This window comes from Equus przewalskii, chromosome 11 (genome assembly GCF_037783145.1).
Source record: "Equus przewalskii isolate Varuska chromosome 11, EquPr2, whole genome shotgun sequence".
Taxonomy (NCBI): domain Eukaryota; kingdom Metazoa; phylum Chordata; class Mammalia; order Perissodactyla; family Equidae; genus Equus; species Equus przewalskii.
In genome coordinates, this window is record NC_091841.1 from 22,342,987 (window position 1) to 22,370,854 (window position 27,868).

Sequence of the window (27,868 nt, forward strand, 5' to 3'; positions counted from 1 at the left end):
TTGTAACTCATCAAAGTTTATTATGGCAATTAATTATACAAACAGACGGGCGATCCTTCATCCAGTTCAAAAGCGCTCGAGCCAGTAGAGTCCATTAGTGATTTCTCTTTATAAATAACTTACGAGAAGCAACACAATTGGCAAGGAACCGACAGCGCTAATGGAGCATCTTGTCACGCGCACACACACCCACTGATGGCACACGGGCCGGGGAGGGGGCAGGCACCAGAAGGTCGAGTTTCCTTGTTGGCCCCCAACACCCCAGGCCCACCTGGTGCTGGGTACTCAAATAGTGGACATTTCAAGGCACATATGACTTCTAACCAATAGCAGCTCCAGGGTCTGCCCTTGAGACCTGGTTCACGCCTGGAACCACCTAGTTAATGCTTCGCTCATCACACCCCCTTTGGTCTATTGTCATTTTTATAAGTGAACACGCTTAACCCCCCAACGTGCTGGGGGCTACACGTGTCATGGAGTCACAATCCCTGCCCTTTACATTCTGAAGACAAGAGAGATGCAAAGAAATGGACTCCAACAGAGTGATGGTGTTCTGGAAAGCACCACTGGGAGGTCACTGTTAGGGCATCTTTAGATGTCTGTCTTAGGAGAGACACTGGGGGCAGGGAGAGTTACATCAAGGGAGCCAGAGGAAGGGGATGAGGGAGGGGACTGCTGTGAATGAGACACAAGGCACTAAAGGAGTGGACGGAGGGGGCTGGCCTCAAAGAAGTCAACCGGAAGCGGAGGGCCCCAGAGAAGAGGGGGTGGCAGGGAGGTGACTGCCCTCCGCTCCTAAATGAGCCCCAGTGTGGCCACAATCTCCTGGGCCAGAGTTGCTCCCTCCTCTCCAGCCAGAGGGTCCTCAGTGGCCCCCCGGATTCTCCAACTGGCGCCAGCCAGGTGTGGGGCCCACCTTCTCAGTCCCCGCCTTCTCCCTGTGCTGGCTCTGCTGCTCTCGTTCAAACCAGCACACAGGACAAGTTTATCCGACAGCAGCCTATGAGAGTTCAATTATGGCTTTACGTGACTTCGAAGTCATTAAGTGTTTTTCCTAACTCTGCTTTCTCCCTTTGATCCAACCCCAGCCATGGCGTGCGGGGCAGGCCACCCCTGAATGGACCCGATAGACACGAAGGGCTGCATTCCTTGGCATGGGCACCATGCGGAATCTGCCAAATCCTGGGGAGAGAGAGGGGTGAGCAGGACCCGGAGACCCGGCCACCGTACCGCGGAGACAATGCTACATTTGGCTCAGATGCCCGTGAGCGCAGGCACGAGATGTCCACAAACACACATACTGGCTCGCTCACACCCACGGGAGGTCCCGGACGCCGCGCCTGGCCAGCACTGGAAAGGCAAAAGCCAGTCACTGAAAGGAGGCATTCCCTTCCCGGGGGAGGCCAGTATGGGCCGTGACATCTGGTGCAGCCAAGCCAGTCACACTGCCCGGGGCCTTTCTGGGCCTGCGTGCTCCCAGCCAGGTCCTCCCAAGGCCCCCGTATGCCGACACAAGTCCACAGCGAGGGCCAACTCCACTTCCAATTTAACCTCGAATCTCAGCAGTGGGCGAGCCAAACCTTGTGGTACAGGTGGAAGTGTGGAGGGGCCCAGGGCCAGGACCTGCTTAGTACCCAGGCCAGGCAGGACCCTGAGGTGGGGGGAACCCATAGGGAGGGGCGGGCCCGGGGGGATAGGGCGGCTGAGAGGGGCCTGAGGGCCGGGGCTGGCCTGGGAAGCTCGGGAGTGGGGGCTGCGTTGGGTAAGGAGGTCTCCCTCCTGTTGAGAGGTAGGGGGTCTGTTGAGGATAACCAGGACTGGGGACCTGGCTCCCCGCCACCGGGTACCCGGGGCCAGCGGCACCAGAGGGGCCCACGGGATACCCTGGCCGGGGCGGCGTGATCCTCTGTGGGGACCAGGAGTAGCCGGCAGCAGCCCTGGGTCCTGGCTGGGCTGATGGGTATGGGGGCACACTGAAGGAGAAGGAGGGCTGCGACACCACAGGGAAGGGGGCCGGCGGGAGCGCGCCTTGGGCGGTGGGGCCCCCGGGCAGGCCAGGAGACGGGCTGTAGGGCAAAGGGTAGGGAGGCACGGCAGATGGCTGCAGCGGCGGTGGCAGGTGCTCTTCGGCCAGAGGGGGTGTCGCCTGGGGGACGGGGCGAGGTGGGGGTGGCGGGCGGGGAGGAGGGGCGTCCCCAGCGGGCTCCTGGGAAGCTCTGGGCTTCCTCAACACTTCCTGGAGCTTCTCCACGCGAACCCGGCGCAGATGAGACAGCATCCTCATGGATGAAAAGTTCTCCAGGAACGTTTCCAGGGGCACCTCGCCCTCCAGGAACTTCTCAGCCATGGCCTGGAAGACATAAGGTCCGGTGACACCAGGGGCCTGCTAGGATCAAGGCCACCCATGTCCCCTGGATCAAAGATCAGCTGCGCCCTCCCCCATCCTCTCGCCTCAGGTGCTCCCTGCCTTCTCTGGCCCCCATTTGGGAACTTCTCTTTGCAGCCTGTATTACTGCTGACATATACAGGCTCGTTTATTTATTCTGTCTCCCTCACCAGAACGTCAGCTCCTGCAGGGCAGGCACTGTCTGTCATGGTCACTGCTGTCCCCCACCCCTGGCATCGGGCCAGGCCCACCGGGGCTACTGCACGCACGTGCTGAATAACCGGAGGAGCGCAGGCCAGCCCAGGGCTGGGAGGACCTGCACGTTTCTTCCACCCAGAGCACAGAGAAGTAGAGAGGGCCAGTCTGTCCAGAGACCGAGGAGATGCCCAGAGGGAAGCAGGAAAGATCCCAGGCAGTCCCAGGAGCGGAGGGGGCTGGGGGCTGGCTTCAGGCCTCGAGGGCTGCCACACTGCCCTGCACCTAGGTCTGCCAGCTGCCTGTAGCCATGCCCTCAGCTGTTGATTTCTGCTTTAGCTGGTAAGACCGGCTTCCGGTCATCTGCTTCCCAAAGGGCCTCCCATGGGACTAAAAGCGTCATTCATCTCTGCCATTTCCCAAAGTGCCCTTGTCTCACACTTCGTGACACACAGTGCTCACGACAGGCTCCTGCTGCAGCGGCTGACACTACTCCAAGAAGAGGGCATGTCAACGGCTGTCTCACCTCCGACTCTTCTTCAATCTTCATGCCCTCGATCTGCAGAAGGTCCAACAAGGTCGCCGGCTGCAGTGCTGACGAAAATTTCTCTGGAAGGGAGGCCAGAAAGGGGGACATTTCACAAGTGCCTCTCAACTCAGGGCTGGGGGCCGAGGTCTCACCCAAGGCTCTCGGGGGGTCCTCTGTGCACTGAGGCCCTGGGGGCTGCTGCAGAGCCCCCTTTGGCCTAGTTCCCTCAGGTTGCCTTCCTGAGCAGACAGGAGCGAAGCCCAGGCCTTGGCTAACCCGTCTGCCCGACAGCGGCCTGGGAGGCTGAAGAGGACTCAGGCTTCGGGGCCCACAGACCAACCCCGACCCTGTTCTGCCTCACGGGGAAAGTTACTTCCCTAGTCAGAGCATCAAGTTCTCACCGTCAAGACCAGGACAGCCCTCCCACCTCCACAGACGGCCGGTCCCGGACACAGAGGGCCCAGAGTAGCTCTGTCAAGAGCAGAAGCCGAGCTGGCCGAGGTGACACGAGGCTCTTGGATTCAGATCCCAGCTCCACCTCCATCTAGCTGTGTAACCCGGGCCAAGTTCTTGAATCTCTCTGAGCCTCACTTTTCTCATCCATGAAATGAGATGAGCAACAGTGTGCCAACCCTTATCTGTCTGTTGTGAAAAAATGTACATAGAGCACTTAGCACAGGGCTGGGGACAAGGTGACCCTCAGGAACTGCTGGCCCTGTCCTGTCCCGGGGAATGGAGAGGGAATCTGTCCTTCCATGCCGTTCCAGCAGCTCTCCCAAGTCCAACCTTGAATGCAGACCCTGACTGAACAGAGGAGCCCCTCAGAGCACGCTCCCGGGGGCCGGCCAGCCCTACCTAGCTTTGCCTTCTGCTCCTGGCACCGCTCCACGAGCTTCCGGAGCTCCTGGTACTTGTCCGAGAGGTTTGAGCGGCTGATCTCCAGGGGACCCTGGAACTCCAGGTTCTGCTCGGCCAGGCTCCGGTTGGTGGCCAGTGCCATCTCTCGTTCCAGCTGCAGGTCCTGGACCTAAAAGAGCAGGACACTTACTGTAAGAACCACCTCATGGCAGGCTGGACCAGGGGCTTCTGGGACTCATAGCTCCCCATAGTGGGACCAGGTAATACTCAGCCTCAGCTGGAGTCAGATAGACCTGCATTCAAACTCTGAGCAAAGCCCTCTAACCCAGGCACCCCCCCAAATCAGTCCAACAGCCTGTGTGGTTCACAGGTTGCCCGAGGCCACATGATGAACAGGGGCCGGGCCCACCAGGGGCTGTGCAGAGAATCAGATGCTGTCTAGGAGAAAAGTGACCAAAAGTCCCAACCACTTCTCCCCAAGACTCAGAGTTGTGAGGCCTACCCTGAGGTGGACTAAGGCAGCCCAGCCAGACCACAGGCCAGACGCACAGTGAGGCGCCAAACAAAGTTACTCTGAGTGGGGAGAAAGCCAGGGACCAGATCGTGAGGCTGACTCGGGAGAGACGTGCCCCTGCCTCCCAGGCCACATGTGTGTCCTGCAGAGAAGCTGTGCAGATGAGCTAACAGAGGGGCCCCCAAGAACTGGAGGGCAGTCCCCACAGTTGGCAGAGGACTCCCAGCAACACAGGCGATCTGTGGGCACCAGAAGCCCTAATGCCAGCCCTCACGCCTGGACACACCCACGGAAAGCACCTCCCCCAGCTGAGCAGCACTTTGCCCTCAGCTGGGTCCTTTGTTGTCATCACTGGTGCGGCGGCAGCCACGGGAATCATTCCCCACCTGCTAGGACCTGAAGGCCCATCCACGTGCCAGGGAGGGTCACACCCACCACCCTGAGACAGTGGGGACACTACACCAACAGCACCATGTGGCAGAGGAGAGGACCCAGCAGCCACGGCAGGGCATGGGGCATAGCCCAGCATGACCAGCTTCCACGCAGGAGCCACCAGGCAGCCTCTCCACCATGGGCAGCACGTGACGACTGGCTTGTCCCTAACTAGACGCAGACTGGGCATCCCGGAGGAAGGGGCTTCGGGGAGGCCTGCCCCAGTGCAGATCCCCAGTCACAGGGTCCCGAGCCTGCACTTCATGCTCCAGGCTGGGAAGACGGATGCCCCAGCTACCTCCTCCCCAGACAGAGCTGCTGGCCACACACACCCTCTGCAGCCACTCAGCAAGCACACTGACTCAGGGATGTCAACACCGGGGACTCTCGATCTCATGTTTATTAGCAAGAAAGCTCTTCTTCTCTCATGTGGCTGCCACAGAGTGGGAGGTCTGAGGGCCTCAGCTGCCCCTTGGGGGCCCCACGGCTCCCCAGTGGGCGTAGCCTCTTCATACACCCACTGCCTTTTCCCTGGGTCTTAACCAATAAACCTACGCTCTTTCACTTTCCCCTACACCTTGTCCTACCCATTTCTGCTCCATCTCCCGACAGCCTCCCCAGTCTTTCTCCACTAGGGCCTCACTATGAAGCCATCCATCAGTCATTTACAAGAGGTCCACAAGAGAGTTCTAACACCCCACCTGCCTGCCTCGACCCCCCATCCACTCTCCTACATGGAGAGATGTTCCCACTAACTCTTTCCTCCAAAGAATGCCCACATCCCAAACTAATGAGCTCCCATCCTGCCTCGGAGTCCCGCAAAGACTTGATGCCTCCCAGCCACAGGGGACCCTTGTCCACGGGGTTCTAGGTCTAAGCAGCTCGCCCTACTTCACTTCGTCTGGTCCCAGGCGTGTTTTTCCCCTCAGAGAACTCAAATCCATCAGTCAGGCACAGCTGCTCAGCACAGAATTCAAGCTGCCTTTTGCCCGAGCGGTCGTTCCTGCTTACGTTTCCCAAAATCCTGTGCTTTGCCACAGATCCGATCAGCCTGCTATGCTTGGAAGTCCACTAACTAAATTATGTCAAGGCTTGCTTCTGCAAAGTGTTGTGCACTCAAGAGCAGACCTTGGAAGATTCAAGAAGCACTCGGTGCTTCCTATGTGACAGATGCAGAACGGAAGATGAAGGAGCGAGGACGTGTGCTGAGCCAGGCCCCGGCAGGGCTCAAGGCCTAATTAACCATTTCAGTCGGCCTTAGAGCTTAACCAAGACAAGCTTTGCGTCATGTCCTTGCTGAACGAGCTCAGGGCGGCAGGACAGGCCACACTGAGTCCCTGGGCCTCCCTCACGCCCTGCCCCACGCTCCGTCTCCCACAGCCCCAGCACAGACTGCTCATTTGGGCGGAGGGACGGCGCGGGGCAGAGAGAACACGAGCAGGGGAGTGCATGCACGCTGTGCATGCCCGTCACAGAGAGGGACGTGCTCTGGGAAGCAGGAGGAACTGGGTGGGGTGGCCTCCTTTTTTTGGTAGCATATTGTAAATGCACAAAAGAGACACATCATAGCTGTTCGTCAGCAGAAATAAAAACATATTCCAAATGGGAATCAAATGAGCTTGGCATTATTTGGGTTTGAGTCTCTCCCTAGCCTAGGGGCCGCAGGCAGCAGCTTCCAGGGCAGTGGCCACGTGGCAGCCACTCAAGGCGTGACTGTGGGTCCAGCCAGCTCTGTGGCCACATCCAGTTTCCTGACCTCTCCTAGCTCGCAGGGGAGTCGCAGTTTGAGGAGACGTGGAGGCAGGGAAAGCCCTTTATAGTAAAGCTCTGTACGTTCAGGAGGGTTATACCACTCCAGGAGGACTATGATGAGGAGCTGAGATGATCAGGGGCCAGTTATGATGGGAAACGGGATCAAACAGGAGATGAGCCTGTATCCCAGCCCAAGAATGGCCCTCCTGGAGATGCAGGGCCAGATGAGGCCCCTGGGGACAGTACCAGTGCTTTTAGGAAGGGCCTCCAGATTCAAGCCGGGACAACTCATGGGGGCTCCCTGGGAGGCACCAGGAGCCTGAGTTCATGTGGGGGCACAGACGCTCTAGCACTGCCCCCTGGAACTCCCAGAGGGCCCAGGAACTGGACTGAGACCTCGGGGATTCCTCTGGCTGGATCCAGGGTGAAGGCCACAGAAAAAGGAGATGAAGCTGGCCCCAAGTCCCAACAAGCCAGTGTCCTTAAGAAGGGCATCTTCAGTCCCATCTGCTGGCCTTTCTTTGGCCCAATGACAGCCTTCCTCTACCTCTGGGGACTCCTGGGCCAGCCGGTCAATGGCCTCCGGGTCATTCTGCATCTCCTCCAGCTCCTCCAGGGTCTTATCTTTCAGCGTCTCCATCTTTCCCTGTGAACAGAGAATGACACTGAGGTGAGGAGGAGGCAGCTCGGCGGGGAGGGACCCCCAAGTCCAAATATTCTATCTGTCAAAGACAAACTTGAGTTTTCTGTCGATGCTTCCACCCCACAGGGAGGCTCAAGGAGGGACAAGAGTCCCACTGAGCACATTCCGGCCACCCCACCCATGCCCTGTCCCCAGGGAGACCAAGGAGCGGCTCCTTCTCCCCAAACCACGAAAGCAGGATATGTGAAAGCACTTGACAGCCAGAGGCAAAACCGAGATCCCTTGCGGTGCTAGATGAAGCTCCCCAAGGAGCAGACAGGAAAGGGCAGGAGGCGAGTGCCAGGCCCAGGGACAGAGACTAAGTCTGGCCCGAGGCCGCCTCCCAGCTCTGATGCCAGCACACCCTCTGGAAGGCATCTATTTCTGTCTGAACCAGAAATACACCCGAGCTTCGCACACGGGCTCTGCAGCTTCAACATCCCAGGCTCAAGCGTGTCGCCGATTGCTATGTTTAGTGCACTGACCACTGCGGGTTTCCCTTAAGAATTCTCTGCACTGTAGTCCTCTCCACAGGCCACAAACACGGACTGTCACATGCACGGCTCCTTGCCAGAGAACAAAAAAAAATCACCAAACTGGCCCTTCAGGCGATCAGAAGAAATTGACTGACCCGAATAGAAGGTCTGGTCTGACAGAAGAGCTGGTTTCAGCATTCCTTTCCCTGTCACCCTGCCCAGAGGGACATCGATCCATCATCTGCGTGACAGAAGGGTCACAGCCAGGCCCCAGGAGGCAGCCCCAGGGACCGAGAAGAGGCAGCACAAACATACCCAGGACTCACTTCCTTTCTGCTGGCAGGATGCAATGTTTTTATCTTTTCTAGATGTGCGTTTTACAGCCTTAATGTAGGTTTTTCTCATTATCAAGGTCACGTTAGTTCTTAAAAGATTCCAACACTACAGAAATCTGGAGTACCCTATGCTCCCCGCATCAGTGCTCTGCTTGAGTGAGCTGGCACCAATGACTCAGCCAAGATGGCACTGTGGAATCAAGGACCAGGGTTAGAGCTGTGTGGCCAGAAGCAACCTTCTCCGGGTCTCCGTTTCCCCATCTGTAATCAAAAGGGAAGGGCATCTCCTAGAGTCATCAGAAAGATGAAAAGAGAACGGATAAATAGTGACCACAAGCCCCCATTTTCCAGGAAAGTCCTAGTTTACTCCTCAGGTCCCAGTGTGGCTACTAATGGTGCCCCTTTTCATGCTCAAAAGTGTCCCAGTTCAGGGGTCTGCCTGGTAGCACAGCGGTTAAGCTCGAATGTTCCACTTCGGCAGCATGGGTTTCGCTGGTTCGGATCCCTGGTGCAGACCTGTGCACCACTTGTCTAGCCATGCTGTGGTAGGCAGCCCACATAAAAAGCAGAGGAAGATGGGCACGGATGTTGGCTCAGGGCCAGTGTTCCTCAGCAAAAAGAGGAAGATCGGTGGCAGATGTTAGCTCAGGGCTAATCTTCCTCGAAAAAAAAAAAAAAAGAAGAAAAGTGTCCCAGTTCAGGCAAGAAATTATATGGTCCCCTTACTGATAAAGAACTGTCCAAACAGGGTCACCACCACTATCTGTTATTTTCTGAGGGTTGAATGTACCCCCAACCTCTAAGGCTAGGAATGTCCAGGTCTGGTATGTGCCGGGGGGGGGGGGCCCATGTGCTGAAAACGCAGGTGCCCCAACCCCACCCATAGAGCTCTGCGGCAGGGAGCCAGGGTGTGGCCCAGAAATCCACAGTCTCCTGCAGACGCTGATGCAGCTGATCTGGGCCAGATGCTGAGAAAGATGACAGCTCCTTGTTAGTCCCATGCTTGAGCATGGCAGCGTGTGTTTTACACGTGCTGTCTGTCCTAATCCTGCAGGGGGACCACGATCTGGGGATCAGAAAGGTTAGCAAATGGCAATCAAAATTCAAACCTGCACTCTGTCCACACCTCACCCTGCTGCGGCTGGGGAAGAGCAGACTGCACAGGCCCTGGGAAGGAGAAGAACCCCAGAGGCAAATCAAGTGAGTTGGTCACGAGCCGACGAGCAGCAGGAACACAGCAACACTCTGAAGATGTAAAACATGTTAGGGCATGCACTCGGTCAGAAAGACCTAGTCTGAGCCCCCAGCCCTACCACTTACCAGCTCTGGGACCTCACACAAGTGGAACCTCCCTGAGCCTCAGGCTCTTCATCTATGAAACGGGTTGGTGCAAGCTTCAATGAGATAACGCAGGCCAAGCATTGGCTTAGCTTGAGGCCTGGCCCAGAACAAACGCTGGCAGAAAACTCCAACACCACAGAAATTCCTTGTTACTAAGGCCTCCAGTACAGCTCAGCTGAGAACTTGCTGGGCCTCAGCAGTAGCAGTGCCCAGCCCGGCTGCGCCCAGGGAGGGACCTGCCACAGAGCAGGGTGCCTGCTCGCTCCTGCGTTAGGGCTGTACACAGAGATACCCCTGGGCTGAGGATGGACGGTCCAGCGTGGGCAGCTGGCTGACTATGCACAAACAGCACGGTTGGCAGTGCCATCTGCGAAGGCCCCGGCAGGTCCAGATGTGCCTCTCACTCGGGAGGTTTCCCTGCACCCCCCGGGAGAGCCCTGAGCTGATCCCCGATCCCCTAGGACGGGCACCACCTCTGCACAACGACTCACCAGGGGTGGCATCGCGCTCCATGCTCCACCAGTACCCTGTTGGAGGCAGCACAGCCTCGAGAGCAGGTGGCAGGGATTTTGGGCTCAGGACACCTTTCACTCCTAACATTACTGACGACCCCAAAGAGTTTTCCCTTATGTGGATGTTAGCTATCGCTATTTACTGTATTAGAAATTAAAGTGGGAAATTTTTAAAACACAAGAATAACCAAGCACAAGCACTAGCCTCCAGAATGATGTGCTTTGTAGCCTCTGAAAACTCCCTGGGACACTCGTTCGAGAAAGAGTCAAAAAGGAAAATAATGTGCTAGATTGTGAAAATCGTTCTGACCTCAGCGATGGCCTGAAAGGGTCTCAGACACCCCCAGGGGTCCCTGGAACGCACTTTGAGAGTCACTGGCCTAGATGTTAGGAGAATGGACTCTGGGGCTGGACTGCCTGGGTTTGAATCCTGGCTCTGCCACTTACTGGCTGTGTTAGTTAATCTCTTTGTGCCTCAGTTTCTCCATCTATAAAACAAAACACTACGTATTTGCCGTGATGAAGACCCTCACAACTACCTTACACAGGGTCGCTATTGTCCCATCTCACAGAGGAGGCTGAGAGAGGCGCCAAGGTCACGGGCTAGGAGGTGGCAGTGCCTTAACCAGTCCAGGGGCTTTCTCACTGCATGCACCAGAATCACTGGAGTCCTTGTTCAAAGCCAGGGTCCTACATCCTCCTCCAGATCCAGAACTTCAGTCTCCAGGGTTCTTCGTGTAACTTCTAATGAAGCTTCATTTTAACCAAGCTACCGGGGTCAGGCTAGCTTGGCACCTATTCTCTTACTCTGCCCTTCCTCCTGCACGCTGGGGCAATTCAGGTGGGCGTGGCCTCATCAGAAAGAGGAAAAGCAAAGACCCCAGGAGAGGAAAGGATCTGACAACCAGTGCTTGCAGAGGCAGCATTAGAGTGCAGGGGCTCTACGCCCTAGTGTGGTCCCCACTGAGTGAGTCACTGCCAGGACCCTGAATGTATGTCCCTCTGGATGCCTATGGCTTGGCTTGTGTAGGCACAGTGGGACAGAGGTCTTTCTCTCCCCGATTCAAGCTCCAGATCTGCAGCCCCACATCAATGCGCACGACCAAGTGAGGCAGCGTCAGAGGTGGCCAGCACAGTGACAAGACCAAACAGCAGAACATCGAGCCTACAGCTCCGGAGAAGACAGCCCAAGCCCAGGCCAAGGCCACGGGGAGATTGACACGAAGGGCATGAATGCTACGTCAGCCTTCTAACAGGCCAGGAGGCCCACACGCCACAAGACGGATGGAGCCAGGGTCAGGCTGAGGGTCAGCCCCGCGGCCCAGAAGGCACTGGGAGCTTACCTGAGCAGGACCCACCCTACAGGCAACTGAGACAGCTTCCCTAACAGGCTTGCCCTCACCGCCCACTTTTTTTTTCCCTAAAAAGGGAAACTTTTTGATTACAGGAAATTCACCAGGAGAAAATCTTTGTGAAACATTCATGTAGTTTACGACACTCTGAATCGTCGTCCCGCTGGGGCTGACAAAGGGTACTGCTGACACCTCTGTGGACCTCGTGTGCATGTCCATCTTTCTTGAACTTGTAGTGAATGTGGGTGTTCAATGGATGAGTCTGTGAAAGCCAAGTTGCCCCGGCCCCTCCCCACGGACATGAAAGCCCCAGGTCACACAGAGCGGGGGCCGATGTTGCTAAAAGCTGCATGAGGCGGCTGCTGCTTTCCCAGGGGACAGGGACAGCAGCACACCAAGGAGGTAAAGGTAACTTGGGTAACTTGCCATCAAAGTTTGGTAATAAGGGACTGTAGATATTTAGCAAGAAAGGAGACTTTCCTGTGTTTCATAAAGAATGGCAGCCAATCAAAATGCAAATAAGCAAGTGAGCTCCCCAGATAACTCTAGGGTGCACTGAAGCGTGTGGCCCCACTGCACCATCACACAAGGCCTCCTCAGATCCGTTCCCCTCCAACCGTTCTCCCAAACGATGACCTCCCTCTGGATCCTAAAGCCCCACACCTGGCTCTGTCTGATGGCCTTGAACTCCCTGTGGCAAAAATCCCTGTAATATCTCCTTGGTGACCCAAATAATCACACTGTCTTCTAGACAGCAAGAATTTTCCCCAAAGTGGCCAATGAATGAATCACACAGCTCTCCTAATTAGACCCCCTCTCCCTGGCATCAGGCCCCCAGAACACGGTCCTGGCTGGGGCACAGGATTCCATTCTTCGTGGGAACGTGCAGGCCAGTCTTGGGCGGCATGTGCTTAGGTGCTGAGGTCACCCCCCAACCTCCCTCGGAGGCCTGGCACCCACGAAAGTCTTCTGGAACACGGGAGATGGAAGGGACAGGAAGAGGGAATATTAGCTCCCATCAGTAATCACTACCACGACCACCCCCTGATTGGGAAAGATGACCACTCCAAAATTCAGAAGAGAAACATCTCGGCCGCGTGGGCCCTCTCCTGTGTCAGTTCCCTTTCACTGCAGACTTCAGAAGAGGTCAGGCATATTTTAAATGCCTCGAGAGCTTCAGGTAACGAAACACCTCCACGTCATAGACACGTCAGCCATCAGAGTGAGCTCTCAGGTTGCCTGCGTACATATGCGGATGCCCTCAATAACACTGGGAAGGGGCCTCTTTTCACGCAGCAAGTTTTGAGCTGAAATGTAATTGGCCACGGTGAGCTGTGGGCTGTGGCATTTTTCTTCTAACTCTACCTTTTCCGGTTTCTAATTCAACATCCCTCTCAGTTCTACCGTGCCCACTGCACAGGTGGTGAAGTTAAGGCACAGTGGCATGTAACTTGCCTCTGGGGACAGAAGATGGGCCCAGACCCAGGAGCCCCAACCCCGGCCTGCTGCTCCTTCCACCAGGCTCCACCCACCCAGCCGCCCAGCCGCCTCCTCTCACGCCTTCACAAGGAGCTACTGGCCCACGTAAGGGCCACACGTGTCCGTTTCTTCCAGAACGAGGTGTGCTCAGGATCCCACCCCAAATGTGCTGAACATTCTTTTGAGGGACTCAATTTTCCTAACCTGTAAAATGGGTAAACAATCTCTAATGGTCACATGGCTTCTTTCTTCTGCGATGAAAGCCCTTTGCAAACTCTCCCATTAATTTACATAATCACTCTAGTAAGTAAAGTGAACACAGGGCTTAATTACCCCTATTGCAGAGATGAAATGAAGCCCAGAAAGAAACAGCAAGGGTATTGCCCAAGGGCCTGTAAGCTGTTGGGGTCAAACCCCAGAGGCCTGAGTCCCTTCTCATCTCTGCTGATTTAATTTCACCAGCACCTCTGGCCCACCTGCTCTGCCCAGCACCAGGGAGCGATGAGCGTGGGTCAGTCATGAGGTTGTCCAGATGCAGAGATTGTGAGCCCACACAAGCAAGAGGATCGTCCCAGTCCCTTGGTCCCTGGCTCCCCGCTGGATGTGGCTCACATCCTCACCCTTGGACATCTCAGGCCGGGGCCAGCAAGTGCTGTCTTGTGAGATTTATCACGGCATCACCCACCCCTGGAAGTTACTATTGCCTTCCTTTCAGAAGTCACGGAGATGTCACCTGATCCAGAGCCACCCAGTGAGGCTGAAAACAAGCACTTCTCTGGGTCCGTAATTTGGAAAAGGAGGGGAGAACAGGACAATACTGTGCCCAAGGCCCACAAAGCAGGTGCCCCCGAAGTCTGGGCATCTGCCACCATCACTGTTCTGTCTCCCGGTCACCTGGTGAGGCAGAAAAATCCAAACCAGCGCTTCTCAAAGTGGTCACAACCACCAGGGATGTCACACTGCAGACAACTGGGGATCAATGAGAAGTCATTTGGGGACTCCGAGTCCATGGACTTTGTTTCTGGAAGGCCTGAGAAGTCCAATGTCTCACCTCTCAGCACCTGGGCCCCAACCCAGACCCCCTTCCTCTTACCAAGATGCCCAGGAGGATGCTGGGTATGTCTGGGGGGTGTCTGCTGTTCGTGGGGAGGGGACAGGAGAGAAGAGCTGAGGTGAGAAAAGTAGGCCCCTTGAAGGCCAGGAGCATGTCTTGTCCCCCACATACTCTGGCACGCAGACAGCTCACAGGAATGTTGGTGGAAAATGGACAAAGGCGGGAGGGAAAGAAGCAGGCAGCCAGCTGAGGACAAGTCATCAAGCCACAGGAATGTGAGAAAAGGGCTTCCTCCACGTCTCCACGCCTCCATTCACTTCTTCACACCTTCACTGAAGACATGTTTCATGAACAACGACTACATGCCAAGAACTGAACCAGGCCCCAGATAAAGGGAGGGAGATAAATGGGGGCAGAGGGGATAAATAAATATTCACTGAGTTCTCACTATGTGCCAGACAGAGCCTTATCATATAAAAACGGATGTTAAATGTCTAGGAACTCTGGTTTTAAAAGGCAAAAAACTTCACAAATCATGGTGAAGACAGATGAGAGGGGCCGTAACAGAGCTGGGGACAGGGGAGTAAGGATGGGGAGGTGGACAGCTGTGGGAGCAAGGCTTGCTCATGCTGGGACAAGTCAGAGGGCCTGGGGCAGGTGATAGCAGGGCCCGCATGGAGCCACTGCGTTATCGGTGGCTGAAGACGGGAGGGGAAGGCTGGCAGGCAGGCACCTGCACAGCATTCACAGGTACAGCCAGACAACACCTCTTTTTGGGGGCAATACCATCAACTCACAGGAGATCAGACAAGGTGGGAAGGCAGCGCATGCGCTAATCATGTTCCCCCCATCAAGACGAGTGTGTCACAGCTTCCATGCTAACAACCCCTAAAAGGGAAAAGGCTTTCCGTCTTGTTGTTTTCTCGTCTTGTCTCCTCTGCAGCTTTCACCTCCACCACAGGTGACAAACTCCGAAGCCTTCAAGGGCCAAGCAGGTGCATCAGAGCCCCAGCTGCTGGTCATCCAAGGGAGTGTGTCCTCCAGTGCAGCTCCTGCACTTCCTGGAGGTAGGAGGGCCGCCCAGCTTTGCCGCACCTGCCAGGTCTCCAAGGAAGGCTAGAAGTCCAGATCGATGTGCCATCGCCCCATCTTTACATTTTGGTAGTCAATTCAAAGTTGGAAAGAACACTGGGCGGGCTGTGGTTTGTAACCTGAAATCAATACTGCATCCTCCACGAGAGACGCGTGCTGTGCGACAGGACAGATGCCACAGGAAAGGCTGGAGGGCAGAGGGGAGAGGTGACAAAGACACTTTACAGGAGCCCTGGAGCCCACCTTCTGCCACAGAGCACTGAGCGTGGGGGCTGACAGAGCTGGCACAGCACCAACCAGACCCAAGAAAGCAGGTTTCCGTGTGGCCCCCGGGCCTTTGCAATCTACATAATATGGTGCTGGGAAAAGGAGGCCTCGGGCCACTGGCCCCTGCTGCTTGCATCTCTAGGTCTCAACTTGTTTCCACTACTTTCTATCTTGATCTTGATGAAATCGATCTCACATGCCTGAAACACGGGGAACAAGATCTAGCGGGAGATAGTGAGGCCGAAAGGCAACCGCTCTCCACCCCGGTGGGTTTAGGTCAGAGGCGCTGCCCTTTCCCGCCACTCCCCAGGGGGAGGCTGCAGAATGTCACCGGGGAGAGGGGACATCAGGAAGGGCTCCAACTTAGAGCAGCCCTCACATGGGTCCTTAATCAGAAAAAAAAAATTTTTTTCAAAAAGCAACATATCGATGGCTCTTATTCAATGAGAATCTCTGCCAGGACGGTTCAGCCCCAAAACAGTTTCCACTGACACCAGCTCCTTTGCAAGGATAAACTTGGAAAAAAAAAAAAAAAAGAAAAGAGAGCAAAATGCAGCATTTTCTAAGCATGAGGGGGCTCAGATCAGAGTAAGGCATGCTGGTCTTAGAGACGGCCTGTGGCGCCCCTCGGCCCCTGCCTTCGTCTGAATAGTTAATGCCAGCTCTCTCCCACAGGGCACAGAGGAGAAAAGCACAGTCTGGGGACAGATGCCCCGGGTTTGCACTTTGGCTCCACAGCTCTTTAGCTTGTGACTTTGATCACAACCTGTCTTAACCTGTCTCCTTATCTGGAAAATGGGCTGATAATCCCACCTTGGGGATTGTGGGCCTCTCAGAGAGGGCTTTGCAAGCTCCTGAGCACTGAGCAAATATTAATTATTCTGCCTGTTGGAGGGTAATCATATGATTACAGGTGACTCTTGACACCCCTGGGGCTCAATATTGAGTTAAGCAAAATACATGCTGCTGTCATTGAATCATAACAGGGAACTGTTAGGGACCGGGCAGGCTGCTTCCATCACTCCCCTCACCGTTACCAGCCAACACTGCCTTGGCAGCTACTTCACGCCTGAAATCACACGGCAAGAAGAGTCTTAAAGGCCTTCAGTTTCCTACATCCACCTATGATAGCATAAGCAGTTGTTACCATAGCAACCTGCACGCGTTATGTGGAACTCCATCCCACCCCTCCTGTTGCCTTAGAAACTTTCCTAACCCTGCTGCTTAATGAGGAAATATTTGCTGACTTGATTGAATTTTCTTTTCCCAGAATGATTCTGGCGGTGCAACCAAGTCATCAGCCTGTTCCATCACCTGACTTGCCCCAGGAGTTAATGAAAACAAATCAAAGCATCATGCATTTCTCGCCTGGCCCAGAACAGCAAACTACCTGTCCCACAACTTGAAAAGTCAGTGTGTAAGCCCCAGAAGGGGCACTATTTTAGTTTCCATTCTTTCTCAGGAATTTCTGGGGTTGGGTGGAGATCCCTGCGGAGCCCCAAAGGTAGCAGAAAGAGTTCACAGCTTTAGAGCCAAATGCTCCTGGATTCAAATCCCAGTTTGACCTTTTCCTAGCTATAGGACCTTGGGGAAATTATGCAGCCTTTCTGATTCTGTTTCTTATTGGTAAAATGGCAATAATACTACCCACATCATGGGGGTGTGTAAGGATTTAATGAGAATTCAACAAGATAACCTCTGGAGGTGATAGAAAAACGCACACACTCACACCTTATTGCGGGAAAATGCTGCCTGGCAACCTCGCCAGGCCCCCAGCGAGGCTCTGTGTGGGTGCGCTCTGCAAGTGCAGGTCCCGGAGGGATGCAAAGGGGTGGCTTTCTGCAACAGGCTCCAAACCCATCTGAACAAGGCCCTCAAATATTAGGACGCCCATATATCTATAGAAGGAATGTGCAACCTCTCAGGACAAGGCTTTTTGAAGGAAATTGTCATCTTTACATAAATATTTACTTCACGACTGAATGCTCCTCCAGTCCACTGAATAACTCCATCTCACCCCTCTTCGCCCAGAGGCAGGCCCCCAAATGAGACGACCCAGGAACGGGAGCCCATTTACTCTGCCAAAGGCAGGAGGCACGCTCATCACCTATTTTTCTCCCCAAACTAGATGACCCTCCCAAACCCCATTTCCAACAGCACCCTGAGCTTCCACCCTCCTTTCTAATCCTCCAGGCCATCTCGGATGTGTGGGTCTCCCTCATCTCTGATGTCCAACCACCAGGTTTTATCTAGTCATTTCTCCAAAGTCTTTTCTTTCACATTTACAGGGTACTATTGTTATTATTTCCTATATTTTGCGTATATTTTGAAACTTGTTTACAGTGAGAATATGTTTTAAATTATTTTATTGAGGTCGCATTGGTTTATAACACTGTGTAAATTTCAGGTGTATATCATCATATTTCAGCTTCTGTACGGATTGCATCGTGTTCACCCCCGAAAGTCTAGTTTCCATCTGTCACCCCAAAGTCTTTTCAGTGCGTCCATCCCTGTCCTTCTACAGACTCCCAATGGGTCTTCCCACCTCCAGTGTCTCTTCCTTACAACCATCTGGATTAAATTTTTTTTAAACACTGTTGCCCACTCCCTCCGCCTTCCCTCAACTAGTCATCTCTCCCCCACTCGTCCCTCCCTCCCTGTCCCCTTATCTCCCTGCAGCCAACTACGTGCTGTCAGGACATGCCGGCCCCCACCCCCTCGTCGTACTAGCCTGCGGTGCCTGCCTCTGTTGTTTTCCTACACCTTTTCAGCTTTTTTTTTAAAGGAGAACATTTTTGGGTTTTTTCCAAATGAAACATTGCCCCAAACCCCCAGTGCACAGAACAGAGCACAGAGGCCATGCTCTGGGCGCAGGGGCACAGGAAGAGAGATCTGCTCTCATAGCTCAGCCTCCCCCAGGCCTCAAGCGGCCCCCCAGGCACCTTCCAGGAACACAGTTGAACACCACAGCCCTAACCCCTCACCTCGGCTGATCCCAACCCCTCCGCCCCGCCAGCCCCCTCCTCCACTCTCTTTCAGCTGCGACAGGGCCCAGAGGGAGGGAGGGCTCTGCGGGGTAACTGCTACATGGCACTCAGAGCGCACACGGGAGGGCAGGATGAAGCCTTCGGGAGAAGGAGGAAGGAAAGCGGCACAGAGGAGCTGACATTTGAAGGATGGAGAAGATACAGGAAGAGAATTCCGGGCAGAGGCAGGGGCAGTAGAGCTGGGGAGTGCTTGAGGGCAGGGGGAACCGGGCTTTCCCACCTACCGCTCAGTTCCCTGCTAAGCCTCACTGTCCCGCTGGTACGAGATGGGTGATGATAGTCACCACGGCTAACATGGAGAGCATGTTCTAGGCACTCCTCCTGCAGCAGCTCAGCCCATGTTCACAGGGGCCTTCGCCGCTGTAGAGCCTCCGCCTTTCCTGAGTTTACAGCCGAGAAAACTGGGTGGAGGAGAAGCCTGGTGCCAGCCCATAGTCTCCTTGCAAGGAAACGGCACAGTCTGAGTTTCACCCGAGGTGTCCAGCCTTGGGGTCACGCTCTTCACCACGGCACCACGCTGCCGCTCAGTCAAGGCCACGGCCAGGAAACACAGTGCCTCACTCCGGATACAAACTTACTAAGTGGTCGTTATCACTGATATCTTTCAAGCAGACTCCTAAAGAATAGGGCCTGTTTATGTTCAGAAGCCAGCATAACACTGTCCTAGACACTCTCCTTTACCAGCCCTCAGGAGAAAGGACATGCTCCTCGGCTGTGCGCATACGGACCTGGAGCCCCAGGTCTCCCCATGGCACCAGGAACAGTGCCTCCTTCCGATTCAGCCCTGCAGGAGAAGCCCAAGGATCACAGGCTCAGAGTCTGGAAGGCAGACAGCCCTGAGCTCTCGGTCGCCACTGGCTAGGGAGCAGGTGACGATCTCTCCATACCTCGGTTTCTTCTATAACACAGGGCTTTCGCAAGGATGAAATGAGTTAGTGCCCAGAAAATCTAATGCCTGGCTCTCAGGGTGGGCTCAATAAATGGTCATGATTTTCCTCACGCACTCAATCCACTCCTCCCTCTGCGACTCAAGCACTTCCCATGGGGACACTAAGGGGAGGGAACGGAGATTCCTTCTCAGACCACACGAGTCAACAGAGCGACACAACTCCAAGGGCTGGACGTAACTCAGATCAATAGCTTTCAGCTTCCAATTGACATGATGGCCAAGAAACAGGTTACTTAATAAGCAGACCATTTTTGAAACTTCCTGACAGTAAAACACACCCAGCCTGTTAGCAAAGCCTCTTCCTTCTCTGGTCCATGGCTCTGACTTGAAAACCATGCTAAGCTACTTCACACCAAACTTTCATTTGTTTCTCCTTTGTCCCAACTGTTGCAATGATGGGAGGGATCTCTGGGGCGGGCCCGGTGACATAGCGGTTAAGTTAGCATGCTCCACTTCAGTGGCCCTGGGTTCGCTGGTTCAGATGCTGGGTGCAGACCTACACACCACTCATCAAGCCATGCTGTGTGGCGTCCCACATAGAAGAATTAAAATGACCTACAACCAGGATATACAACCATATCCTGGGTCTTTGGGGAGGAAAACAACAACAAAAAGGAAAGGATCTCTATCTGCAGCTGACAGCCCCAACCCCCACCCCACACCTTCTAATCTGCCCTGAGCAAGCTGAGCTGGCAGCTTCAACCATCCCTTTAGGAAGGATCAAGATTAAGGTCAAGGCCAAGACTCACTCAGGACAAATATCCAGGAGTCTGTCTGGGGTCACTCAAGGTGTATCTATTCAAAGTCCAAAGGATGGGACTCAGTGTTCTCGCTGATGTGGAGCTATCCTAGGCTGGTACGTGGTGGGGTAGCTGTAGACCCTACTCCTGCCAGTGATGTCTGACCCCATGCACTTCGGGGTCCAGTAGACGCAGGCAGGTGTGTTGAGGGCAACAGCATACCACAGAAAAAGAGAAATCAGGCCAGAGGCTTCTCCAGTCTGCTCTTGACTCAGGTAAGAACCCACGAAGGCCATTATCAACCAGGTAGAAGGTGGCAGCGCTGTTATCAGCAGCTGCACTGAGCTCTGGACTCATTTTCACGCTGCTGTACAATGTCTGCTCTGAATCAGCCTCTCCAGCAGCTGCCCACCTCATTCCAACCCTCTTCCACACAGCCCAGTAATCTCTAGAGAACACAGTCAGAGCTCGCACGTCCCTGCTTAAAACTTTCCATAGCTCCCCAGTGCTTTGGTATAACATTCAAAATCTTGCGTTTCTTGCCTTGGCATTCAAGGCCCTGTACCAGCTGACCCCAAACCTCCCTTTCCAGCTAGATCTCCCTCCGCTCCCCCATGAGCTGTTCACTCTACCCTGATGCTTTCTGTTCTAACTACTATTCCCAGAACAAACACACTTCTGATCACTTGGCAAATTCTCCGCATCTATGTAAAGATCAACACGACAGGGATCCTGCCCTCAAGGAGGCCCCAGCTCTGCTGCTCTGCCTTTGCTCTTGCTGTTCCCTCTGCCCAGAATACTCTTCCCTACGCCTTCTCCAGCTTGAAAAAGCCAGCCTGTCCTGCAATTACCAGCTCCTCTGGGAAGCGTCCCCTGCTCCTTCTCTCAAAGAATTCATCCTGCCCTCCCCTGGCGCTCTGTAAGCACCCCTAGCATGTACTATGTAGGAATCACATGTACCTCTGGCAAGGACGTGAGCTCCTCAAGGGCACAGCACACACCCAGCTGAGTCTGCACCCCAGCACCCAGGTCAGTGCCCAGCACACACAAGGCACTCAATGAGCATCCCGACAGTGACTTCTGCTCCCAGCCAACACAGAGAAGCAGGGCCCAGATTTACTCTCCTGCCTCAACCAACCAAAGATCCAGACAAAATAAATGAAACAACAGTTTCAGACATCAGACAGCACAGGAGAGATTCCTGAGGAGGGGAACAAACACGGTAAGCTCTATAATTGCCCCAGAATACTGCCCAGAGGGAGCTTCCAGGCCATGGCACAGGCAAGGGGTAAGCAGGCGGAGGCCGACAGCCTCCCCAAGTTGGGGAGAGCGAGTCGGGAGGCCAAGGCAGCCAGAGTTCACAGGGCCAAACACCAGAGAGGAGAGAGCCACACAAAGAGAGAATGCTGGAAATCTGCAGAGGGCCCCCTCCCATTTTCAGCTGAGAGTTGACAGTACTGATCAGGAGTAGAGACACAATCCTTGGACCTCAAATTGAACCAAGAACAATTTGTGTCTCCACTAGGCAGAGCAGAAAAGCCTCATAATTCACAGGACATCAGGAGAGCAGTGAAGAGGGTATTGCCTTACAAGCGGGGAAAAATTAACCCTGGTCTAAAAGCTGTTCTGATCCCAACTAACAAAGCTTAAGGGCGAGCCTTTAAAGGATCAAATTGTTTCCAAGTAACTTAACAGTGTCCCAAAACAATGCTAAGAATATTTACAGAAATACAAAATATCCAGCACCCAACAGGGAAAAATTTGCAACATCTGACGTCCTATCAAAAATTATCGGACACACAAAGAAGCAAGAAAATATGACCCATTATGAGGAAGAAAACCAATCCACAAAAACAGACTCAGAAATATAGATAAGAGAATTAGCAGGCAATGACATTAAAATGGTTACTACAACCATATTCCATGTATTCAAGAAGCTAAAGGAAAGACTGAGCATGGAAAATAGAGACATGGAAAACATAAAAAAATACCCCAATCATCGAGAAATGAGTGGATGTGGAACAGCTTCAAGCATCCTAATATATGTGTAATGGAGTCCCCAAAGAAGAGAGAAAACATCTGAAGAATTACTTGCTGAAAAATTTCCAAATTTGATGACAGCTATAAACCCACAGAACTCAGTTAACCCAAGCACAAGAAACACAAAGAAAACTACATCAGGCACATCATAATTAAATTGTTTGAAACCAGTGATAAAAGCAGCCATAAGGAAAAAAGACACTTTACAAACAGAAGAACAAAAGTGACAGCAGATGACTTGAATGAAACAATGTAAGCCAGAAGACACTGGAACCACATCCTAAATAGTTGAAAGAAAAATTAGTCAACCTAGAATTCGACAGCCAGGGAAAATACCTTTCAAAAACAAAGGCACAACAGACTTTCTCAGACATTCAAAAGCTGAAAGAATTCATCGCCAACAGACTAGCACTACAAGAAATGTTAAAAAGAAAAAAAAAAGTCCTCAAGGCAGAAAGAGCACAAAACAAAGTGGAAATCTGGATCCACATGGAGGAATGAAGAGCACCACAAATGGGAAACACGTAAGTAAATAGAAAACATCTTTTCTTTTCTTTTCAATCTCTACACAAAATAATTGACTAATTAAAGCAAAAATAACAACAATGCATTATGGGATCTATAACATATGTAGAAGTGAAATGTGTGACAACACACAAAGGCCAGGAGGGAGGAAATGAAAATATACTATTATTAGGTTCTTATACTATATCTAAAGTGGTATAAATCACTTGGTGACAGACTTTGACAAGTTAAAGATACATACTATGAATCTTAAAGCAACCACTAAAAAAAAAATGAGTTATAGCTAGTAAACTAAGAAAAGAAACAAAACGGAATCATAAAAATTAGTCAGTCCCAAAGAGATGAGGAAAAAATGGAAATGGGAAGAAAGAACATGGTACAGATTGAAAATAAACTGCAAGATGACAGAGTTAAACCCAGCTGCAGTCACGCACTGCATAAGGTGTTCTGGTCAACAACAAACCACAGATACAACAGTGGTCCCACACAATTAGTACCACACAGCCTAGGTGTGTGGTAGGCTATACCATCTAGGTTTGTGTAAGTGCACTCTATGATGTTCACACAACAACAAAACCACCTATTTCTAAGAACATATCCCCGCTGTTAAGTGACACATGACTGTACACTCATAATCATATTAAACGTAAATGGTCTAAACATCACAATTAAAAGGCAGAGATTAGAGGACTGAACTTTACAAAATGCAAAACCCATCTATATGCTACCTATAAGAAATCCACTTTAAATATAAACACACAAATAGTTTAAAAGAATGTAAAAAGATACACCATGCTACTGCTAATTTTTTAAATCCCTATCCATTTTTTTAATTGTAGTATGAGGCAAACATACATAAAATTTACCATTTTAACCATTGTTAAGTGTACAGTTTTGTGACATTAAGCATATTTACACTGTTGTACAACCATCACCACTGTCCACCTCCAGAATTTTCTTATCATCCCAAAATGAAACTCTGTACCCATTAAACATTAACTCCCCACTCCTCCCTACCCCCAGCCCCTGGCAATCACCATTCTTCTTCCTGTGTCTATGAATTTAACTACTCTAGGAAGCTTATATAAAAGGAATCATGCAATACTTGTCCTCTTGAGGCTGGCTTGTTTCACTTAGCATTATTTCTTCAATTTTCATCCATGTTGTAGCATATGTCAAAATTTTCTTCCTTTTAAAGCTAAATACTCTATAGCATGTATGTACCACATTTTGTTTATCCATTCATCCATCAATGGACACTTGGGTTGCTTTCACCTTTTGGCTCTTGCGAATAATGCTGCCATGAACATGGGTGTACAAATACATGTTTGAGTCTTTGCTTATACTTCTTCAGGGCATATACTCAGAAGTGGAATTCCTGGATCATACGGTGATTCTACGTTTAATTTTTGGAGGAACTGCCATACTGTTTTCCACAGCAGCTGTGCATTTTACATTCCAACAGTTCTAATTTCCACACATTCTTGCCAGCACTTCTGGTTTTTTCCATAATGGCCATCCTAACAGGTGTGAAGTGGAATCTCATTGTCATTTTGATTCACACTTCCCCAATGACTAGCCATGCTGAATATCTTCACGTGCTGATTGGTCATTTGTGTATCTTCTCTGCAGAAATGTCTAGTCAAGTCCTTTGGCCATTTTAATCATGTTGTTTTTTGTTATTGAGTTGTAGGAGTTCTTTATATATTCTGGCTAACAATCCACTAACACTAATTTTTTACAAGTTGGATTGGCTATATTAATATGAGACAAAGCAGATTTCAGAGCAAAACATATTACTAGGGATTAAAAGGGTCATTTCATGGTAAAGAAGGTCAATTTATCCTAAGAACATAACACTCCAAAATGCTTATGTATTAATAACAGAGCTTCAAAACACATAAAGCAAAACCTGATAAAACTACAAGGAGAAGTGGACAAATCCACAATTATAGTCAGAAGTTTCAATGCCCCTCTTTCAATTACTGATGGAACAAGTAGATAGAAAAGCAGTAAGGACACAGAAGACTCGAACAGCACTGCCAACCAACTTGACCTGATTGACATTTACAGAACTCTCCACTCAACAACAGCAGAAAACATTATTCTCAGGGGCTCACAGAACATTCACCAAGGTAGACCGTATCCTGGGCCATAAAACAATTCTCAGTAAATTAAAACAATTCAAAGCACACAAAGTACACCTTCTGTTTACAAAGAGATTAAATTAGAAACCAATCTTTACTGGACAGAAAGAGAATAAAGTCATACTATATTGCTGACTTGGCCTCTTTTACTACTTGTAATCCTGCTGAGGGGGGAGCAGATAAACTAGCAGTGGTTCCGAGAGTACTTATATGTCTTCAGTGCTTGGCATTACCTGCTGCAGGTTGTCTGTTTGATGTTCATGTCTGAGTCTCCTTCTCTCTCCTCTCTGGCCCATCCTAAGCCCCAGGGGCTCCACTTGCCAGCCCCAGCTAAATCATGACAAACCTGTTTGGTATTTGCTCAAGTCTTTCACATAAACTAGTCAAGGGGAGAGAAATGCAATGGAGGGAGCACCTGCTAAGTCAACATGACTTTAAAGCTCCCCAAACCTCAAGAATAGTTGCCATTACAGAGATCTCTCTGTTATGGGGCAACTATCCAGGCACAATCTGGAACCTTCTGAAAACTCCAGACTCTGAGCAGAAACGACCAGAATTTCTGAACAACAGAGATCTAATTGGATTAAAATCAGGTCTCCAATGACTTGATTATGTCAGTCTGGAAAAACCCAGCTAGTACTGGCCAACAGCGTCCATCGATGATTCACATGGCTAGTTACCCCTGTGCCCTTTTAATGGCAGATTTATGTCAGATTAGCATATTTCACAGCAACAAGCAAAAAGAAAATAAGAATCCGCGGAAATAATCTCACTTCCAAGCTCAGGAAATCCACAAATTCCTAAGGCAGTGCTTCCCAAACTTGCCCTACAATAAGAATCACTCAGGGCACGTGTTAAAAACACAGATCCCTGGGACCCCACCAGGCAGTCTAAGCAAAACTCTCCAGAGGTGTGGGTCAGCATCACAGATGATTCTTAAGGTCCAGCAAGTACATGAGCTTTGAAATGAGACTACTGGGTTAAAAATCCCGACTCGGCCACTCCCTGGCCATGTGACCCTAGCCAAATTATCTAACATCTCTACCACTATCTTTTCACCTGTGAAACGGGATCCCCATCTACCTTGACATGTTCTCTGATTTCAGTATGTTCACTAAGCCCCTTGCACACGGCAGCCAAACAAGAAATCAGAGCCATCGCTCCCCCCAAAACAGCCACCAGAAGCTGCCCAGAAGAAGTCTACAGCGAAAATTTTCTACCTAATGGAAGTTACAAAGGCACCAAGCCAGATTCCTGAGATAATCTAGGAAAAAAGCTTTTCTGGGCACTCTGACTGTCAAGGACAAAGATTCTCACTTCAGGGTCCAGTACTTCACCCCACGTCCTCACTTCCATCCAGACACAAAGAGTTTGGACCTGTGCAGAGTTCAGCTTTGGACAAGAGCCAAAGAAAAGTCTTTCCTTCCGGAATCCCTCAGTCACCACCACCTCCAGCTCTAGGGCCGATGGTCACAGACCTGAGAGTCAGGTGGCAGCATCTTGGGTGCACCAGTAGGAACCGGAACTCCTGGATGAGAGGCAGGGAGGCAATGAAGGGGGTGGAAAAGGCCTGAGTCAGCAAGAGGATTACTGGGATACTGCTGAAGCAACGGGAAGGGAGTCTGTGAAGTTTCCAGAGCTAAAGGTGGACATTTCTAGGGTGAGTGAGCCCTGACACTGTGGAGCTGAAAAAACACTGAGGTGTTTACAGTCAATTCTTCCAGAAATTCACAGCATAGCCCCAGGTAACTCCTTCCCCCAGCCATAAAGAGGGGAAATAAGCACCTCACCAGCTGCGGGGAGGAAATGAGAAGGACGGGGCATATACAGGACACATATCTATACACACATGTCACACACACACCCCAATGCCCTTTGTACCCAGCAGGTCCAGGGATAGGGAACGCTCAGTGATACTGGGCAGCCCAAGCCTGGGTTCAGTAAAAAGGATAAGAACAGAGCCAAGGCTGACAGCCCCATCCTCTCACTGCCTGGGGAAAGGGCACAGGCCAGGGACTCAAGACCAGAGTCTCTGCAACATTCCTCTGCTACCAGCCCCCTGTGCCCCTTGCAAGACAGCGTCCATTCTTAAGCCAGTTTCCCCATCTGTACAACGTGCAAACGGGCTCTAACGTCATTCGAACTGTGACCAGCAGGACACTCAGGTGCTGGAGGTTGGAGGGTGGCGGTGAGGGGTGAGGCGTGGCTGGAGTCGAGCCCGGCGGGGCGGCCCCGCCAGCGCCTCGCGCCCTCCGCTCCCTCCCTCCCTCCCTCCCACCACCAGCGGCAGGGGCGCCGGCCCCAGACGGGAGTCACGCGCCCCTCGCGCCCAATCACCGGCCTCCGCCGGGGGGAGGCGGGCAGGAGGGGGCGCGCCGGGAGCCCGCGCCGGCGCCACCCCGGCCCGGCCTCGCCCCTCCCCGGGCCCCGCTCACCTGCCCGGGCCGCCGCCGCCGCCACCTCGCCGCGGGCTCAACCACAGCCCGCGCCCACACTTCCGGGTCCGCGAGGCCCGCCCCCTCCCGCCGGATGTGACCCCCTCCAACGTCCGGGCGCGAGGCGAGGCCCGCCCCACGCGGGGCGCCCCGCGGGCCTGAGTCACCACGACACCGACCACCCCCGCAACACACACGCTCGCGGCCTCCTGGGACCACACCCGCGGGAGGGCCCACGGGACCCCTCCCGCGCTGTGGACGCCCGGCCCCGCCCCCAGGCCTCTGGCCCCGCCCCCTGGAGGGCACCGCCCACTGGGCGGAGACCACGCCTCCCGGGCGAGTGCGCCTGCGCGGGCATCCCGCCGCTTCCCTGGAGGTCAATAACAGCGGCCCAGAAGGGACCCGAGAGGATGCGAATGGGATCCCAGCATCTAGGGGCCGCCCTAGATGGTCTGAACTCAGGCTGCAGCCCCCGCCCCCTTGCCAACCAAACACTCACTTCCATGACACCGTTTGGCCCCTGGACTGGCGTGACCCAGACCTAAGTGTCTGCTGGCAAAGAGCAGTGCCTGTCAGTCTGGAAGTGACTGGCAGGCTCCTCCAAACCACTCCGAGTAGTTTCTCCGAAAGTACCCTGTTTCCCAAGACCCTAGATTACACTTTAGTTCATTCGGTGTGGGTGGTGCTTTGTAAATTACAGACGGCCTTATAGGTCCTCACTTGTCCGGA

General features: G+C 52.7%; 1 protein-coding gene across 6 annotated transcripts; it reads right to left on the minus strand.

The window, feature by feature from the left end:
* VPS37C (VPS37C subunit of ESCRT-I) lies at positions 1–27,409 on the minus strand. Of its 6 annotated transcripts, none has more exons than XM_070564055.1 (6): positions 27,140–27,387; positions 26,183–26,232; positions 7,214–7,312; positions 3,966–4,137; positions 3,108–3,190; positions 1–2,350 (listed from the first exon to the last, which is right to left on the minus strand). In XM_070564055.1, exons 2-6 carry the CDS (start codon positions 26,201–26,203, stop codon positions 1,628–1,630), a joined length of 1,098 nt encoding a protein of 365 aa, XP_070420156.1. In that variant the 5' UTR covers positions 26,204–26,232; positions 27,140–27,387; the 3' UTR covers positions 1–1,627. The 6 variants fall into 6 exon arrangements, with proteins under 6 accessions (XP_070420156.1, XP_070420155.1, XP_070420159.1 ...); XM_070564054.1 differs by having other exon boundaries at positions 26,022–26,232; positions 27,140–27,213; XM_070564058.1 differs by having other exon boundaries at positions 26,082–26,232; positions 27,140–27,204.
* Positions 27,410–27,868: the final 459 nt, after the last annotated feature.